The sequence below is a fragment of the Mauremys mutica genome, chromosome 6 (genome assembly GCF_020497125.1).
Source record: "Mauremys mutica isolate MM-2020 ecotype Southern chromosome 6, ASM2049712v1, whole genome shotgun sequence".
NCBI classification, from domain to species: Eukaryota; Metazoa; Chordata; order Testudines; family Geoemydidae; genus Mauremys; species Mauremys mutica.
The window spans coordinates 76,158,159-76,178,299 of NC_059077.1; the positions used below are offsets into that span (position 1 = coordinate 76,158,159).

The 20,141-nt window shown below is 39.6% G+C and overlaps 1 protein-coding gene across 1 annotated transcript in view; it reads left to right on the plus strand.

Annotated features, from left to right (window-relative positions):
- LMNB1 (lamin B1) overlaps positions 1-11,262 on the plus strand; it is a 34,622-nt gene extending 23,360 nt beyond the window's left edge. Inside the window, exons 6-11 of the mRNA XM_045021999.1 lie at positions 4,879-5,099; positions 5,710-5,935; positions 8,386-8,490; positions 8,885-9,004; positions 9,698-9,814; positions 10,525-11,262. Of these exons, the coding sequence (XP_044877934.1) occupies positions 4,879-5,099; positions 5,710-5,935; positions 8,386-8,490; positions 8,885-9,004; positions 9,698-9,814; positions 10,525-10,566 (831 nt within the window). The 3' untranslated portion in view covers positions 10,567-11,262. The remainder of the gene's footprint in view (positions 1-4,878; positions 5,100-5,709; positions 5,936-8,385; positions 8,491-8,884; positions 9,005-9,697; positions 9,815-10,524) is intronic.
- Positions 11,263-20,141: the final 8,879 nt, after the last annotated feature.

Sequence of the window (20,141 nt, forward strand, 5' to 3'; positions counted from 1 at the left end):
TCCTGAACTGCTTTCTCTTTCAAAATTTGTTCCAAGACCTTGCATACAATTGAGGTCAAATTAACAGGCCCGTAGTTTCCCAGATCACCCTTTTTTAGAAATAGGAACCATATTAGCAATACCATCATAGGGTATGACCCCTGAGTTTACAGATTCATTAAAAACCCTTGTTATTGGACTTGCAATTTAATGTGCCAGTTGCTTTAATATTCTTGGATGGAGGTTATCCAGGCCCCCTGATTTAGTCCCATGAAGTTGTTTAAGTTTCACTTCTACCTCGGATGTGGTAATTTCTCCTGCCATATCCTTGTTCCCACCAGTCACCTTGCCACTACTCATAAGATCTTCATTTGCATTATTAAAAACAGGAGGCAAAGTATTTTTTAGGTGTTGATCCATGGCTAGATTATCTTTAATCTCCGCCCCATCATCAGTGTTTAATGGTCACACTTTTTCTGTTCTTGTTTTCTTATTTATATGGCTATATAATCTTTTAATATTGGTGGTGTGTTTTGGTTTTTGTTTTTTTTTAAATGCCCTTTGCAGGGTCCAACTCTGCTTGGCTTTTAGCAGTTCTTATTTTATCCCTAGATTTTCTGACCTTCAAAAGTTAGCTTTCCTTGCTTATCCATCCTACATTCTATTCCTTGTAGGCTTTCTGCTTTCTCTTAATCACCTGTTTGAGATGTTTGCTCATCCAGTGTGGTCTGCAACCCTTCCCTATGAATTTTTTCCCCTTGCTTGGGATTCAGGTTTAGGATAGTTTCTGCAACTTTGACTTTGAATTACTTTGGTGCCTCCACATTCACATTCTTGAGTTCTTCAGTTCAGTCCTCTTCCCTAACTAATTCCCTAATTTTTTTAAGTTATCCCTTTTGAAATCAAGGACCCTCGTTGCAGATCTATTTTTGTTTATTCTTCCATTTAGTTTTAAACTGAGTTAGCTCATGATCACTTAAACCAAGGGTGTCTCCTGCAACTGGCTCTATGAGGTCCTTACTACTCACCAATACCAAATCTAAAATGGCATCATTTCTTGTTGATTCAGTGACTATTTGGTGAAGAAATCTCTCATCTATCACATCCAGGAAAATTTGGGCCCTACTATTATTAGTAGCGCTTGTCCTCCAATCTGTATCTGGAAAGTTAGTCTCTCATAATCACACAGTTCCCAGTAGTATTTATTTCATTAAAGAGGTCTCTATCCATATCCAATATCACTATTGTTGACTTAATGCAGAAATAATTGAGAATCTGCCAAGACCTCCAAATTGTGTGCCTTGTTAAAGTATGGGAAGTAGGCAGTGTCCATATCTTACCAGTGCCTTTTACTTGGAAGAATTGTACAGCATTTCACAAACATCACGTGGCTTCTTACTGTAATTGCTTGTATAATCTATCCTCCATTCCATCTGCAAAACTCCTGTAGACTTCAGCTGGAGTTGGTGACAAGGTTTGAGTATAGAACTCACAAGAGATCCTTGTTACCCAGATGCATCACTCTATAGGATAGGACAAGAAGTTAAAATACTTTCTGTAATAAACAATGGAAGTGGAGGGGAATGGGAATTTGCAACAGATAAATTCTATTTTGGGGAAATTCAGTTTAACCATAAAGCTGCTGATCGTGCTTACTGTTGTATTAAAAATTTCATGGAACTCTTCATATACAAAAGTGGTCAGTATTTGTGTCCTCCGGAAGGTAGCACCCATGGCAGCACGCTTCTTACAGTACCAGACTACTAGCAGTGGTTCTAGCTACACCACTCAGTGGAAATCCTACTTCATTTTAAAGATCCCTTTGAAGGTTTTTGATTGAGATCTTTAGCGAATTATCTGTAATGAACACCCTAACAATGGTTGCTTGGGTAGGATAGACTTCTTTGTATTAATGTCGTTTAAAACTATGGCAGATGCATTAGAGTTCTGCTGAACCATCCAGATTTCCATCAAGGAATGCCCATGCAAGGTAGGTGAGCAAAAAGTGGATATCTTTAGGACATGGTGTATGCTTGGCCACACCTGTCACTTCATTCTAATTCTCTCTTATGTTCCCTCTTTTTTTTTGTTAGAGAAGTCTGGGTCTCTTGGGGCCATGTGTATCTCAGCATTATTCGGGGGTTCCTTTGTATTGGCATCCTTTTGGTGTGGCAATGGTCTTATGTGACTCTTGGACAGTCTGGCAGGTGTGGAAGGGGGAGATATTGAGTATCCATCCTCTTGGGGGGATTGAGTGTGAGTGTGTGTGTGTGTGTGTGTAGTGTGGGGTAGGGCACAGGGATTGCTTCCTTGGTGATTCACTGGATTTATTCCTGCAGAGTCAGAAAATATGTAGTCTATAATACTAATTTGCACTTATCTTTTTGAGGCACTCAACGAGCTTAACAAACACTGATGAATATAGCTTTACAACTTTTCATGTTAAGTAGATCGGATGACACTGAAGTAGAGAAGTTAATTTACTGGCACAGAAACTTATTCTAGGCTTTGCCACAAAACTTCTAACTCCTAGTCCTGTGTCTTAAGCACCATGCCACCTTTCCATGTTGTTTAAAGATGTTTGGAAAGATGACAGCCATAGATTTGGTTGTCTTCATATTGTGTGAGCCTGCTGATGTAACGCGGAAACGTACAGGCATGCTGTTGTAGCTGCCTGGAACTAATGAGCCACGAGGACTTCCTGAAATCAAACTTCAATACAGTATGAGCCTTTTCTCTCCCCTCTCCTGCCCACCCTGTAGTGACATTGCTTAACTTTGCATTGGTGCAATAATGCAATTAATTCCCCAAAACCCCCCCACATATTTCAGCTTTCTTTAAAGGGAGAAGCTGCTCTGAAGAGAAATTGTTTAAAAAAAAAAAAAATCTTGAGAGCAGATCAGTTGAATATGTATAATTATATCTGCTGACTACACTCACTAAAATAAGTCTTTAATACTTTTTTTCCCCGCTCTGTCTTCCTGCAGAGCCAAATGCAGATTTTGGGATAATGACTACGCTTGTGTTTTGTTTTTTCAGTATCCCAATATTGCATTGGTATCAATGCAGTTCAGTCACTTCAAGAAGTGATGAGCCTACTCATGGACTGCCCAGTGGTGTGTTTTTGCCATATTGTATAATGCTACTCAGAGCAGATCTAGACCAGATAGTGGCATATTGCCGGCAGCTGGGCTACGCTACTGTTCCCTTAACTGCTAGTATTAGTGCAGCTGAATCCATGCAATTACAACGGGAGATTGAACGCTTAATGTCGACATGATTTCAGAGAGTAATCTGGATTCTTTTCTGGCTTGTGCATCAACAGAATTGTCGAGTTTTTATCATTAGGGATGCGTGAGCCGGAAAAAATCCAGTTTTGTGTCTGATTCCAGGGTGACTTGTCAGGGATGGCAGCTAGGTTTTTAATACCTGTAAATGGAGCAGACTTACTTTGGAAGATATTAAGGTACATAGGAGAAATTCCATGATACCACTTAGTCACTATTCAGAGTAGAATTGTCTCTTTTTTGGATCATTTAAATAAACTGATGAGATGCTGGATAACCATGCTCTTACTATCTATTATTGCCAGGATGTTAGTGAAAGAATCTTTTTGTAGGAAACACTTCAGATATCATCCCAGAAGGATACATTCTAAAGCCTGTTGGATATTTCATGTGGCAATAACCAGACTGCTTTTCTAGCTCATAGCTGTTTTTATAGCAATATTGTTGGAATTCTGGGAACATGTTGGAAAGTTTGATATGTGCATGAAGTTCTTAACATGTAATGCAAAAGAAAATTGTGGTAGGCATTCTTCCCATGCCGTTGGCCTTTGCTCATTCTCAAATGTAAATTCTGTGGAATAAGAAGCAATAGTTGTCCTTTTATGGCCAAAGTCTAATCTGTGTTGCCAGTTCCTGGGACCCCTGAACATTCAAACTTGTGCTTGCAAATAATATTTGTGGTTTTGAGGGATGGGGTTGAGGAGGAGCTGGGGGTGGGATGAAACATAAAGGTTAGATTAGCAACTCTTTGAAGAGTAGCCCCAGATGTTACTAACTTGACACTTGTACAGAATATTAGGAATACAATACTGGCTCTAAATCTTATTTAAAATGGCTACTGGAGTCCTAAGCATAACTTTAAAGTCCCAGTCTTTTTAACATTGACTCTTCATCTCCTTGAACCTTCATTACTCAACTTGTAGGAATGAAGTGAGCATTTGATGCTGGGTACATGTGTGGTTCAGATGTCTTCCAGCTCGCAAAGTTGAACTTTAATCTCTGAATGATTTAAAAAGCTGCAATTTAATTTCACTTCTTAGAAATCTGCTCTTGATTTTTCATCACTTGCAATTGTCTATACAATACTTTGGCATGCATGTGTACAGCAGGTGCAAATGTGTACTCTTCAAAAGTTTTTGTAGGACAGGAAATTGTAGAGGGGTGGGTTGGGGTTCAGTGAGGGTAAAACACTGTCTAACCCAGGGGTAGGCAACCTATGGCACGCATGCTGAAGGCGGCATGCGAGTTGATTTTTTTCAGTGGCAGTCACACTTCCCGGGTCCTGGTCACCAGTCCGGGGGGCTCTGCATTTTAATTTAATTTTAAATTACGCTTCTTAAACATTTTTAAAACCTTATTTACTTTACATATAACAATAGTTTAGTTATATACTATAGACTTATAGAAGGAGACCTTCTAAAAATGTTAAAATGTGTTACTGGCACGCAAAACCTTAAATTAGAGTGAGTACACGAAGACTCGGTACACCACTTCTGAAAGGTTGCCAACCCCTGGTCTAACCGAATGTTCAAAATCTAGGTTTCTTGACACACTCAAGAAGTGAATCCTTTCCCTGGGTAGCTGCTAACTTTGTTTTTCTGTTTTGTTCTAGTCTAGGGCATGGCTGGATAAGATGCAGGAGCTGGAGGACACACTGGCTAATGAAAGGGACAACTATCGCAGGATGCTGTCTGACAAAGAAAGAGAAATGGCTGAGATAAGAGATCAGATGCAGCAACAGCTGAATGACTATGAACAACTTCTGGATGTGAAATTGGCTCTGGATATGGAAATCAATGCATATAGGAAATTGCTGGAGGGTGAAGAAGAGAGGTAAGAAATTATGTTCCATTGAATATTGTTAGTGTTTTTTGAGATTTATTGAATGTCTGTCCTTCAAGAGAAAGGTCTTTTGTTGGGAGACTTTGATTAAACACTTCAGGGTCTTTTACTACACATGTCCATATTTACCTTTCAAAAATAAGAGGGCCTAAATAGCCCCATGTAAGGTGTGAGGCTTTTTATATTAATATTCTCAAAAGCTAATAGGTAGTGTTAAAGGCAAGATGTGGTAAGAAGAGATGAGCAAATCTGCAGGGCATTTCTGCAAAGATTTACTTTTTTCAGCAATCTTTAACAGTACACCTATAAAGGGAGAGAATCCTTAGTATTAGCAGTTTTTTAAAATATGGAGGTGAGGAACCTTTATTTTAAACACCCCCACCCCCCCCCCCCGTTAAGGTATGAGTATTGCTTATTTTGTTAGTCTGACTTAAGTGGAATAGTATGTAAACTCTTGGGGAGCCAGATATAACAAGAGTATTGTGGCAGTTGCAGTGGTAGCTTGTTTCGTCAACCCAGCCATAAGGAAATGAAAATGATGTGCTATGTAAGTGAGCATTGAAATACTTGAAGTGTGACATGTGTCCTTCCTCAAATCCAGGTTGAAGCTATCTCCCAGCCCATCTTCTCGGGTGACAGTCTCTCGGGCATCATCAAGTCGTAGCATGCGCACAACCAGAGGAAAGAGGAAGAGAATTGATGTGGAAGAATCTGAAGCCAGCAGTAGTGTCAGCATCTCCCATTCAGCTTCTGCTACTGGAAATGTTTGTATTGAGGAGATAGACGTGGATGGGAAATTCATCCGCTTGAAGAACACTTCTGAGCAGGTTTGAAAACAAAATGATGTGCCATCACTTTGTGATATACTGATTGCAAGAAGGCAGCCTCAGGCTGCGTTTGTCTTTCAGGCTCTGTATCGTGTGCCAGAACCCAAGAGTGCTGTAGAAAGCAAATGGCTCTAGGATTCGGTATTAATTTAATGATCCAGCATGACCTCTTACCCAGCATTCTGGCATCAGAGGTATTTTCTTCCTGATAACATGTACAGCTGAGGTTTCTAAACACTTAATCGTGTAAGATGATAGTCCCATTTCTAGGCACTGAGCATACACGTAGTAAGAGGCAGTCCTTGCTGCAAAGACCTTGCTATCTAAAATGACAAGGCTAAAGGTAGCAAAAAGAAAATAGCCTTAATTTACAGATGGGGAACTGAAACACAAAGTTGAAGGTGCTGTCTGTATAGGCATTTGCCTCAATTTTTACCCATCCAGTGTCCAGCTTTCAGTGCAAAATCCTAATTTAAATGTCTAAAGCCACTTATTTGCACCAGTGGAGTTTACTGCTGCTCAGAACTGGGGAAAATGGCACCAGTGTACGACACACCATACAGTGCCTTGTCCTGTCAATACTCGAGGCTTGCACTGATCCAGCTACACTGGCTATCCACAAATGATTGAAATCGTGCCAGATCCACAATGTAGATGAGGCATGCTCATGGTTGTGCAGAAAGTCTGTGTCAGAGCTGGAAACTGAACCTAGATCTGAGTCCCATTAGAATGCCATGCCTACAAGACCATGCTTCCTCTCCTCAACCACAGTTGCCAAAATGGTGCTGAGAATGTCTTGTTTTTGACTGTTTGCAGCTAAACTGTGTTCAGAACGAGTTTATGTGGATCCAGCACCTGATGCCAGCAACGGATAGACATTTCAAGTATAAACAACTCTTGTCCCTTCACTTTTCTACAAAACTACAAAACTTCGAACCCTAATTGTTGCAGCCTGGCTCAGTGTCCCTTTCTCCACTTTCTGGGTCCTACATACTTTCAAGTCACCTAGCTCTGGGGAGCATCTAGTCACTTTCTAGCTCTGGATATGTATAGGGCATGCTCCCAGGCTCAGACCTCTTGTCTGAAGCCCTTCCTTGGGACATGGAGCACCTCTCTGCCCAGCTTCCCTAGAACCCAAAAGTAGAGTCTGAGACTTTTGAAGCCCCCCCTCAGAACTCCACTTAAGCTGTGGGTGTACCTGGCTTCTAGTTTCTGTTTCAGAACAGTGTGGTAGGACAGCAAAGAAAATTTCTTAACCATAAACTTTACTCTCAAAGTAAATAAAGTCCTGATGCTCCTTCCCTGTGTCTGTTGTCACCCTTCTGAGAGTCCAAGGTTTGTCAGAGTTTCAAGCTGGGCAGAGTCCCTCCTGTTGTCTTTCTCCTGCAAGTCCTCCTTACCCTGCATAGAGCAGAACCTCACTGTCAAGTAGGCCCTCTCTCTTTTTCATGTGTTCCACTGGGATGCTCCAGCCCCTCCTGCAGGCCAGTGTGTAAGAAATCCATTGTTTCATAGTGATGGGCCTGTGGTTGTCATTCAGTGTGGATATCCCCAGATAGTCCTTCAAGAAGGTGTCCAGCATCTTTCCAGAGCAGGGCACTCGCTGGAATGCAGTGCAGTACGAAGTGTGCAGTTCAACACAATACAAAGTAGACTTCATAATTTGGTACTGATATATCCCACTTTGTCACATGACTACTTGGTTATCTTATTGAGGTTTAGGGTTGATAAATAGGGCTGCCCCATATGTCTTAGTGTCTTCGGACTCAAGACAGCATTGCAGTCACATTTGGAAATTTATCTCTATATTCAGAAAAAGCAGTTTTCTTTCAGAATTAAATCTTCAATTCTACATAGAAAATGTTCAATTCTTCATTGGAAATATTCAATCTGCAGAGACTATAAATGTTTGTGTTTCTTTACTCTTGCCATCACTTATAAAAAGCCATGTTACACCATGGAAAAAGCATTTGTCACAATAGTGCAGTCACAGAGTTTGGTGTTCTGAAAAAGAAAACTGACAGGAGTGTCTTGGTTTTCCAAAAGATTGGACATAGTTCATATGCAAAAGTTTGAGTCTTAAAGAGTACTAAATATTTGTAATGGGGTTCATATTCTGTATTTCACGAACCAAGTGTGGTGATAGCCGTCACATTTAAAAATAATAAACCCTTCAACCAATTCAACATCAGAATTATAAATTAGATATGGGGCAATGTGTCACATGGTGTGATGTTTCATTCTGGAACATGAGAGCTCATCTGAGTCTGTTCAGCACTGTGGTTATGTGGACTTCAAGGACATGGTGATAGCAAATATTACAGAAAACTTTCCAAAGCTTTTTTCCTTGCTGTCTTGGGGTGGGGTTTATGATGAGTTCTATTTATCTTGTAGGAAATTATACTTGTTGGTGTAAATTGAATCTTAAATTCCTTTCCCTTTGTCCATAGGATCAACCAATGGGAGGCTGGGAGATGATCAGAAAAATAGGAGACATTTCTGTCAGTTACAAATATACCTCAAGATATGTACTAAAGGCAGGCCAGGTTGTTACAGTAAGTGAAATTAGCTTTGATAAAGATGTGAAATTGTTTGAAAGCAATGTAAACATAATAGGATAATGAGTTTTCAGTTTTTAGTCATATTTTCCAATCACTTAAGATATTAGCATCTGTATTGACATCAAGTGCACCTTGAGCTTTGACCATGCACTTGCACATGAAGATATACATTTAAACAGTCCAATCTGCATGTACAAAAGTGGGTTTTTTGGTACACAGGTAAAACAGATGCACAGAGACTGGGCAGAGGCATCCACTTTTAAAGGGGTAAATTAACCAACTTTTCGCACCTAACCCCTTCTCTTACATACTAGCCGTAATCACAAATGTATTGTGTGATGGAGACTCATTTCATTAAGGTCTCTGTATGACTTCCTTTCTCTTCCAGGTCTGGGCTGCAAATGCTGGAGTTACTGCCAGCCCTCCCTCTGACCTCATCTGGAAGAACCAGAACTCTTGGGGCACTGGCAAGGATGTGAAAGTTATATTGAAAAACTCTCAGGGAGAGGTAAAGTAGATTAGATATAGTTAAACCTTCCTTGAAAGATTGCTCAATGGACTGACAAATTAAGTGCTGGACAGAGGTTGCGTCCTAATAAAGATGAAGCATTTCAAAAAAAATGTTTGAAGATAGTTTTAAGGCCGATTTTCCAGTAAGGGAATACATGCCTCCTGGCATTATGGTGAAATGCTTTTACTTTCTGCTTGAATTAAATTTCCAAAACTCAGTAGCATTTGCTTATAAATACAGTTCTCTGAAGAATAAGCAGGTATTCAGCTGAATTAAAGTGTCTCTTCTAGTGACAAGTTATCTACTATAATTCAGGTAAGGTGCAAGATATTGGAACTTTGGGAACACTAATCAGTTGAGGAACCATCAGTTGACTTCCAGGGGGAGAGAAAAAAATTCTTAGAGCAGGAAATGTCTAAAAAAACTTAAGTTAGACCAAAGTCTCTGACAGAGTCTGTTGAGCCACTGGAGGAACTTAACAAAAACAGTATGAAAAGCGCATTTCTTAGTACGTGTTGCTAATGTGTATAGTATAGGCATGTGAATAAAGTCTATTCAGGCTGCAGATGAACAAGCAGAAGTTCTTTGTTTCAGGGTAGAAGTAATATTGGCACCTGGATTAGAAGGATTAGGTCTCTAGACTCATGGAGTGTTAGGTTATAGATAATAAAACAGCAACTCTTATTGCAGGAGGTTGCTCAGAGAACCACTGTCTTCAAAACAACTTTACGTGAAGGCGAAGAGGAGGAGGAAGTTGAGGAAGAAGCGGTTGAAGCAATTGAAGAAGAGGATCTTTTTCACCAGCAGGTATTTTGTTAAGGGTTAATTAGTCAAATTTTTATTTAAAAAATAGAAGCCAAGCACACGAGCACTGAATTTTGGGAAAATATCAGTCCAAACTCATAACCAGAACACCCCTATAGAGGCCTAAGTTAGTGCACAAGATACTACAGAATTCTACATATTACCATAAAGAGAGAGTTATGGCTGCTGTGGGAAATATTTTCAGTTGCCAGACTTTTTTGGTTGAAAGCCAAGTCTCCATAACAGTGTTTATGGAATTAGTATGGATTCAAATTTTTGTTGAACAGTAGTTGAAGTACTTCATTATTTGCACAACTCTGTTTCTGGGCCTCTACAGTTCAGTACCTTAAAGAATCCTAGCAATTTAAGAAAATATAGCTATATCTTTAATGTACTCAGTTGGAAAAACTAATTGTACTTCATGCCCATTCCATAAATTTGATGAAATATTTAGCTTCACATTCCAAAATAACAATTAAACTTGTGTTTTATTGGTTCCCTTTTTTCACTACCTCTCCCAGGAGAGGATACCTAGCATTCCTCTGGCTACAGAGGGTAATCTATTTTGAGTTAAAGCTCTGTAGTAATGACTGATTTTGGCTTAGACTATGCCAGGTATCACATGTTATAGTGGTTTGAAGTGGCATTTTTAAGATGCTGAATCTTCTACTACAGGATTTTTTTTCAGAGCTAACTTTTTCTATTCCTAACAGGGAGACCCAAGGGCAGCCAACAGAAGCTGTGCAATCATGTGAATTTCTTCAATCAACCAGCTTCCTCAGATTATGGTAAACCTGGCCTATAGTGCAGAGCCTTCTCAGAAGCACAATATTTTTGTATTTCTTTTATGTGAGTTTTTAAGCTGCAAGTCTGATGGCCTTAATTTCCTTTGTTACCGAAAAGAAAGTTTTGTAAAAGAAACCATATCTGTAACTCTTGCAAGATGTGAATTGTTGACACTGAACTATGTACTGTCTGAAAATGACCCCTCAATTTTTTATGCCAGTCTTTTTTTATTCTTGTTAAAAGGGAAATATGCCACTGTGTTGTTTTTGTCTTTTAGACTACATCACTTAGACTAGCCATCTGCTGTCAATCCCTTTATATTTAGGTGCTGTTGGGGAGTGGAAGGCATTTCCAAGATAATGAATTCTTTTGTACTGAAGACTTTGTTTTTGTACTACGCAATCAAGGTTACAAAACTTTTTTTATAGAAAAGACAAGCTTTTCTTTTTTAAAAGAAACAAAGCCTAATCACGTAAGCACTCATAAGAGGATGAAGGAAGCAGAAAAGCTTGTTTTATTGGTACCTTTTTCTTTACTTAGTTTCTTAACCAAGGGTGGGAGGGGGATGTTTCATGTTAAACATGCTAGTTGTGTTTTTAAAGATAGTGTAACTTGCTTAAATTTTCTTATGTGATATTAACAAATAAAAAGCTGTTTTAATATGACATGTCTTGTCTCCAAATTATAGGAAGAAAGCTAAAATTCTTTAAAAAGGCTAGATATGGTGAAATGTGGAATCTAATCATAGATCCCTCTGCATCTGAAATATGTGGTCCTCAGCCATCTGAAAGCTTCTCATTCTTGCTGCGCCCAGACACCCTTTTAGAAGTTTACTGGGCTAGAAACTTTCATTCCTTTATCTAGACTACAGAATGCCCAATGAGGGTTTGGAATTCAAGCGTTCTGTCTGTGGTTCACTCTTTCCTGGAAGAGAGAGCCATAAACTAGGTATGAGTTGGTTAAATACTTAAAATAGATTGCGGCTAGGTTAATATCTATGCTAATAAAATTGTTACTTGCCTTGTTTAAATTCATGCGACTACTTTAGGTTGGTTGTTTCTTGACATGCAGAGAAGAGAGTTCAACTGGCCTTAGATATCCATGTAAAAAGTGATTACTCTCAAAGGCTCAAGTGGCAGTCATAGCTCTTGCTAGTTGGTCTTGAAATCTTCCTCCAATGATGAATGTACTCAATGGAACTGAAAGGTCCTTATATTTGGTCATCTACTCAACACTTCTTTATTGGGGCATGCATTGTCCTTAACTGTTCCTGAAAGTTGCTTTGCCTTGAATATTTCTGGTAATTCTCATTGTTCTTACAATTAAAAAAAAAATTGACATAATATTTGTGATGGGGGAAACACTAAAGTTTTCATTTGGATAAAGCACTACAAATTTGCATACTTGTAACTCCTTAGAAATACTATGAACAACTTCTCCCATCACAGTTGAGAATTTCTTCTTAAAACTCTGGCCGCAATGAGGAAAGCAGAGGAGTGACCTGAAAACAAAATCAACTAAGCTTTTTCTTAAAAACCCAAAGTTTGGGTTGAGTTTTGGGTGAATTTGAAAAAATCAGTTTGGAGTATTGATTTTATTATTTGAACGGTTTTGCCTACATCAATTTAAATATTCCTTGCTAAATCTTATAACTTGTCTAATACTTCCCTATGTTTGACCAATGGGGCTAATTGATCGCCGTTTATATTAATCTCTCTGCTGTCTGTGGCTTTCTTCAGAACTGAACACACCCTCTTCACTTATTCTTTCTATGTAGGAAACGGTCACTTACATTCTTCATCTATACTCTCTATTTACAGTTTTAAAGCTGATGACAGAAACTAGAAGGGTATTCCAGTTAAGGCCCACTCAGTGTCAAAGTGGAATTTCATTCTGTACTGTCACTATTACGAATGACCATATTCCACATGTAGCCATCGGTGCTCTGTTTGCAGAACTTGAAAAGCCCAAATCATAATTAAATTTCCTTGGTTTCAAGTTCATAGAGCTCTGCTATTTGCGCCCCTGGGAATTTTACATGAACAGGACTGTAGTTCTGTTTGCCAGCTAAACATATGGATAGGAGTTGGTATTTGAAAATAACTTTCTATAAAGAGAGCTTCTTGTTGAGTACATTGCAAGTTTATTGAATGCTGTGGTAAATCAACATCTGTGCTAAATGTCAGTTTAAAAAATGCTATCTTAAGATATTCAAGTGTTTTGTTTGTTTTTTCCTTTAAACTAGCAGGGTAAGTGCTAGTGAATTTAAATGACCTTTCTGTGGTTATGTGCTGCTGAACTTCACAGTGAAACATCCTACCACAAGATGGGAGTCTTGCTACCAGAATGTTCCCTATAGATTTTTACCAGTGCCTTATAAGCTTCATAATGACTTTTAAAAGCGTGTACTTCACTTTACTGAATGAACATAGTGAAATAAAACATAGCCTTTTTAAGCTTAGGAAGTAAGCTTGGATTTATGCCAGCTAGTCTGTTTTTAAAATATTAACTTCTTTCTTACCATAATAAAAAACTTAGGTTTGACACCAGCTCAATGGTTGCAGGGTTGTCATATTTATATATACCAAATGCAACTTCTGTTTTGTGAAAAGTGGTGATTCTTTCTCCCTCACACACAGTTTTTGTGTGTAATCGTGGAGTGGAATTGCATTAAAACCCACTTGACTACTTCGGTTGCTGCATTAAAGTCTTTTAACATGTGTGCAGATCTACGTGAGAGTTAATCCTGATCAGTAAATTAACTACTAATAGCACTATGCAATGTTGCATTGACTGTGGTTCTCAGGACTATTTCTGAAGGTCATTCCTAGTTTATTCCCTAGCTTCCTAACATAATCTAGCAGTTAGCCTTGCAGACATGTTCCACTTGTGATGTGTGTGAACACATGAATGATTTCTTTTGCACTAATGTGTGAAGACTTTCTCCAGTACATAATAGGTACAGTAAATCCTGTCCAAGGCTACCATTTCTTGACAGCTGTAGATTACCTCACAATATGAGGAACTATTCAGTGGTTTAATCGTATATAAGCAATAAAATATTATATCAGATTTGGGCTCTGTTAATACAGCCAGGTTCCTATTTGAACCAGAACAGCATTCTCTGTTAAATAGCAGCTGATTTTATTTTTCAGAAATAAGGTTTACAGTTCAAGTGCTTTTTAGGTGATTCTTGAGACAAGTTGCATGCTCTTTTTTGGTTGGTCCTGTAACTTCTATAAAACAAGTTGCATTTGTTCTGTTCTCGGCAAAATAATTAACCCTTTAGCCTTAATCATTTTAAATACAATGGATGAGGTACTAGTAAATGGTAATAAAACCAAATATACCTGTGTATTCACTCCTGCTTCCACTTGATTTTCCTCCCAGCTGCATGGAGAAGGAGGGAACTAGCCAAACCTGTCTGATTCAGACTTGTTCAAGCATCTGGCATAGTATAAAAAAACCAAACCATACCTTTGCACTATTACCGTGTGCCCATTGCTTAAAACGAATGTCAGCTTCACAGTTTCAAGGATCTTTAAGTGCTAAATGTACCAATTTTTTTGTGGCTAAGATTTTTTTTGTCCTGTTCTTTGAAAATGTTATTTCCCCTGTTGCATGCAAGATCTCTCCAGCCCATTGGAATGGAGGCAGAGTTGGTTTTTTTTTCCTTTGTCTTTGCTTTTAGTTCAACAAAGCTTCTAGTTTAACACATTCACTGATTCTTCCCTCCTGCCCCCCATTCTTTCCTCACACTCTCCCTCAGCCGAGTAGAGTAGATGTTTCCTTTGGTTCTCAGAGACCCTTTGCAAAGGATTCTTTCCTCTGAGAAGTAAGTTTTCTTTTACCTTCTTATTTACACCCTCTGCCCTGTGCAGTTTTCTCCCTTACTTGCACTCCATCTGGAGAGAGGAGGAGGATCTTCACAGATGTTCTTTTGGAAGGGTTGGAGACTCTCCTCGCTTAGCAGTAAATTCCTGAAATCTTATCCACATCTGCATTTTGAAGCCCTAGAGGCAACATTTAAAGAACTCCTGATTCCATGCTCAGAAGAGTAATTTTGCATTTGGAACAGACTACAGTGCTTGGAGCAGGCAGTTAAGACCAGATGTTCTTCCCTGTACCTAGCACTCTACTGAGACATAGTACGGTGCCTACTTCTGCAGCCAGTGGCTTAGCTTTTGCTGCTGCTTCAAGTAGTATTCCTATGGGTGCCCTCACATCTCAGATTTTAGGTAGCAGTGTTCGTTAGGCCTGTCTGTGCATGCCAACGGCCTCATGTCCTGCACTAAGGCTAAATAGAGCTGTGTGGCCCTGAGTTCCTTCTCAATTGTGTCTGCTTAAGACAGACCCTCAGCAGCCTCCTGAGTTGAGTTTACTGTGTTTTTCTCATGTGCTTAATAGTTTTAATTCTCCGTTTCCTTTGTGGTGGTTAGTTTTGTTTTTAAAAGTAAGCTGTAGTAAGATTTTTTTTTTTTTTTTAAAGGACCATTGTCGTCCCTCCACCTGTTTGTTTCTTCCCCTCAGGAGAACTGGTTTAAGTTCTCCTGAAGTTTAAACATAGCCTCTCGGCACCATAGGCAATCTCGAGCAATGATGGACACTTCTGATGTCTGCTGTTTTGGGGAGTCACATGTTCCAAAAAAATTGTAATTTTCTGTCTGCAACTTAGTCTGGCTAGAAAGAACTGACAACTTAAACTCTCTTCATGATGGAGAGTTCGCTCGAGCCAGCTTCTGATCCTGGTCAGGGGACTTGCCCCACAGTACAGCGGTCTCTCAACAGGTCAACTGTTTCAACCTCCTTGCTGCAACATTCCCCTAGAGCACTGAAGAAGAAATCCCTTTCAAAAAGACTCTAGGAAGCAGTCTTCAAGTCTTTTGTGTAGAGAATCCGTCCCTGGAGAGAGGGGTAGTCGGAGGCATTGGGGCATGGGTCATTCCCTGGAGTGAGGGGCTGGCGGGGGGCAATGGGGCATGGGGCAGGGGCAGGATCGCTACCTCTCTGGGATAGGAGCCAATTACTCTTACTCTTCCTGCCTTCTGGTGTTAGCTTGGGTTATTGTACCTGATTGGGCATTGTCTGGTTCCTCTGCAGCTGATGCCTTCCTCCCTGCCCACAGGCATGCAATGAATGCATTAAAAAAAGCATTAGTTTTGTTTTCAGTCACTGTAAGGCATTAACTGCGGTTGATTGACAGCCCTACATCTGGGTGTGCAAAACACCACAGTGGATGCCCTCAGCAGATGCTTCTCACAAGATTGCAAATGGGAAATAGATCCCACTGTACTCCTGAATATTTCAATGTTGTCATCCCACAAATAGGCCTGTTTGCCACAGCCAAGAACAAGAAGTGCTCCCAGCTCTGCTTGATGGCCTGGGAGATGCCTTTCTCCTTCACTGGAGTCCAGGCCTGCTGTATGCATTTCCCCTGATATTCAAGGTGCTGTTGAAGGTAAAGGAAAGCCAAAGTTATTCTCATAGTTCCAACATGGCTGACACAAACATGGTTTCCTTAATCAGCTCACTGTTTTGTCAACTGACTTTTTTTTCTTTTTTTAATGGAGATATACCTATCTCATAGAACTGGAAGGGCCCCTGAAAGGTCCTCAATTCCAGCCCTCTGCCTTCACTAGTGGGACCAAGTACTGATTTTGCCCCAGATCCCTAAGTGCCCCCCAAGGATTGAACTCACAACCCTGGGTTTAGCAGGCCAATGCTCAAAACACTGAGCTATCACCCCCCCTCCGCATTTGCTCTCTGGACTGTCCCCCATCTTTTCTCTCAAGATGCTGGTGAAATCCGTCACCCCAACCTTGGGGTTCTCCAGCTCAAGGAAAGGCTGATCGATGGTTTGCATGGTTAGAAACAACCTGTTCGGAGGATGTAAACAAAGTGCTGTTACATGGCAGGAAACAATTTACTCATGACACATCCCCAAAACTGAATGAGAGTCAAACACTGGTGTGACCTAAAACGTCTTTCACCTACATCTTTGCCATTATCATATGCATTAGATTATATCTTAGAACTAAAAAGTACAAGATTATCTTTAAGATCTGTAAAAGTGCATTTGGCAGCTATTACGGTCTTCCATCATATAATAGAAGGGTTTTCTGTCTTTGCTCATCCTACAACAGGTTTCTTAAGGGACTGGACCTCTTCCCATAAATCAAAAGCCCTACACCAACATGGGACCTCAACTTGGTACTTGAGTGTCTTACAAGGCCTTCCTTTGAATCTATGGCAACCTACTCCCTTCTACAGCTGTCTATGAAAATGGCATTTCTATTAGCCATTATTTCTGCTCGAAGAGTGGGTGAGATAGGGGCTCTGATGCCATACCCTGCCTTATTTAAGAATAAGGTCTCACTCTGACTGCATCCCAAGTTCTTGCCAAAGGTATCTTTGGACTTTCACATAGGTTAATTTATGCATCTTACAGTTTTCTTCCCTATGCCACACTAGGATAAAGGAGATGCAACATTAAATATACTTGATGTTAATACCCTCTCAACCTTTTACTTAGGAGCAAGCCCTTGAGGAAATCTCCCAAGTTTTTTTCCCTCCATTTGTGGACAGTGGTCTCCAATTTCCAAGCAGAGACTCTTGATGGATATCTGGCTGCATTGCCTACTGCTATCACTCTCATGATCTTCAACCTCCCTCTAGAATATTAACTCACTCTACAATCACTCTGTATTTCAGTATCCTTTCTTGAGAACGTTCTCATCAGACTTACGTGGAGCTGCAACTTGGACTTCCATTCATACATTTGCTGAACTCTGAAGTATCTAATGCCTCAGCTTCTGATGCTATATTTGGCTCTTCTGTTCCATCTTCAATCTTAGACTTTGACTCCAAAGTCCCACCCCTGTGTAGAGGGTACTGCTTGATAATTGCCTGGAGTGGAACTCCCATGGGAAACTGCTTGAAGAAGAAAAAAGGTTACTTACCCTGTTCTGTAACTGTGGTTCTTCAGGATGTCCCCTATGCGTGCTCCACTACCCTCCCATCTCCCCTTTGCTTCGGAGTTCTTTACAACAGACTCCACAGTAGAAAAGGAACTGAGGGTGGTTCATCCCTTCATGTATATAGCCTCGGTGCAGGGCATGAGGCTGTGGCAGGCGCATGCAAGGGCCGAATAGACACTATCTAAAATCTCCAATCTGAGGTGCATAGGATTGGAGCACTCATGCGGTGGGGAAGGGGACATCTTGAAAAACCACAGTTACTGCATAGGTAAGTAACCTCCTCTTGCTTCATTTCACAACAGATTGAGGACACAAAGTGCATTAAGTCTAAATGGATTTCAGCACTAGATGCTGCCTTGCCCTATCCTTTAGCATCACCATCTTGAGCTAACTTTCTAGTTTGCTAGCAAATATCTTGTGATCATCTTGGGAACAACATAAATCAACACAGCCAATCTGTTCAGCACCCGAATCAGCATTGTCACAAAGCTTGCAAGAAGGTTCTGGTAATGGGAAGAAATTCTGTTCTAATACATACATCATCATCTATTCTCATTTTCTGTCCTGCTGCAGTACTGCACACACATGCTCACAAATTTTACAGCATCTTTTTTTTAACTCAGGCTAATTCTAATTTAGAATGGTCTCTGACCCACAGTGCCCTCTGTTGTGCATAGTTTGGTATTTGTTCATTTTCTCTTTGTGATGGTTGAATGATTAACATTGGTTGCTACTTCCCATGAGTTGTGCTTTCCATCTGAAATAATGGATCTGTCACAGAGGTAAGGCAAAACTTAGCTTTTTTAAATCTATATTTTTAGCTTATTCCTAGTGTGACTTAACTGATCTGACCAGCCTGTGCTCCTCTAGTATTTTTCTCTAGGCTTGGCTTATCTTCCCTCACAGGTAGAAAGCAAAGGAATGTTACATGGGGCTAAAAATGTCCCTCGGCTTGTTCTCTTCTTCAGTTCAATGGGTAAGTGTTGGTAATTTTCTTAGATACTAATTTGCCTCATGAGACTGTTGCACAGATCTTTACATCCAGAAGGGACTGCTATGATCAAATAGTCTGACTTCCTGCCTAATGCAGGCCATGAATGTTACAATAGTGTTTTCCTGTTCCAATGCTGAAATGTTTTGCTCTTCATTGTAACTAATTATAATGTCTAGAATACCAACATTGCAGCTTGTATTCCTGTGTTCAGTAAACCTGTTTTTTATATATAATGTGTCACACTAAAACCAAACTAACCTGTTAAGAGAACAAATTCTGTATGTTTTATACCTTATTGATGTCTTTGATGGGGCTTCTTATTTATGTGAAGCAGGCAAGGGTTGACCGGCAGGTTTATTTTAGGTAGGTTCTAGATGACATACATAATACAATACTAAAAAACCCCAAACTTTAACTGAACTTTCACTATGTATCCATTCCTTAAAGGGGATGTCAACTGGCAATCCGATTTAGCTTAAAAATTGAAAGTAGTTTCAAGTCCTAAACTTGCCAATTTTTGTGGCTAAAGATCAATTTTTTCTAATTTTGAACACATTTTCCTTTCTCTCTTGCTCCAAAGGAAACAAGGGAAACTAGCAAAGTAGGAAAAACAGTGAAACTGATAATGCACAAGGTGCTGTCACCTTTGCTTGTTGGGTCATGTCTTCAATTAAACTACATGCATGCATTTAGTTATACATATGTATAATTGTTTTATGGGTTTGGGGCCCTATATTGTAAGCTCTTCACAACAGGAACCATATTCTTGTTTCTGTAAAGTGTGCAGCACGCTTTTGGGTATGCAAAACCAGTGCCTGTGTTCCTATGTCATATGATGCCTCCTGCTATGCTTATAATGGTCAGATTTTAAGAAAAAAATGCTATGGTAGGCAAGCCCATAGAATATATGCAATTCAGGGAATTGTTGCTAAATTAATAAAACAGATTTTGGACTTACATTCACATGATGAAGTGAAAGGCTAGATGCAGAAACAAGACATTCTCAGGCGTAAGTGGTGCTTATGGCTTTTCATATTTCACTTAAATTGGCAGTTCTCTATATGATATAAATGTCTGAACAGTTTTGTATCTTAGACCCATTCCCCATAGCATACAAAGTTGTCAACCACCCCAGCCACATTGTGTGAAATAAATGCAAATTTGTTTTTATACTAAAAACTTCACTAGCAGTCTGTAGCCTTATTTTTATAGAATTTCATATTGGACTATAAAAACCTTCGAAATCTTAATCATACTGTGCAACTCACTTCTCTTTCAGTGAATCCAATGCAGCTTTAGAAATATTTGATAACTACTGTTAGACTTCCTCTTTCCTTACCAAGTTCCCCCTCCATTGTAATCTTTTTGTGGTGTTAGTCTTCCTCTCCTGCCAAGATTTGTTTATACTCACTTATTTTTATTGTATCTTACTGATTTCCTCTTCATATTCCTGGGAGGATTATAGCAAGTTCCCACTCTTGCACCTCTAATGCTAGTCTTCCATTAAATATTTATTGGGTGTAACAGCTAATTACCATTTGGCTATTACATGGATGTTTGTTTACATTACGCT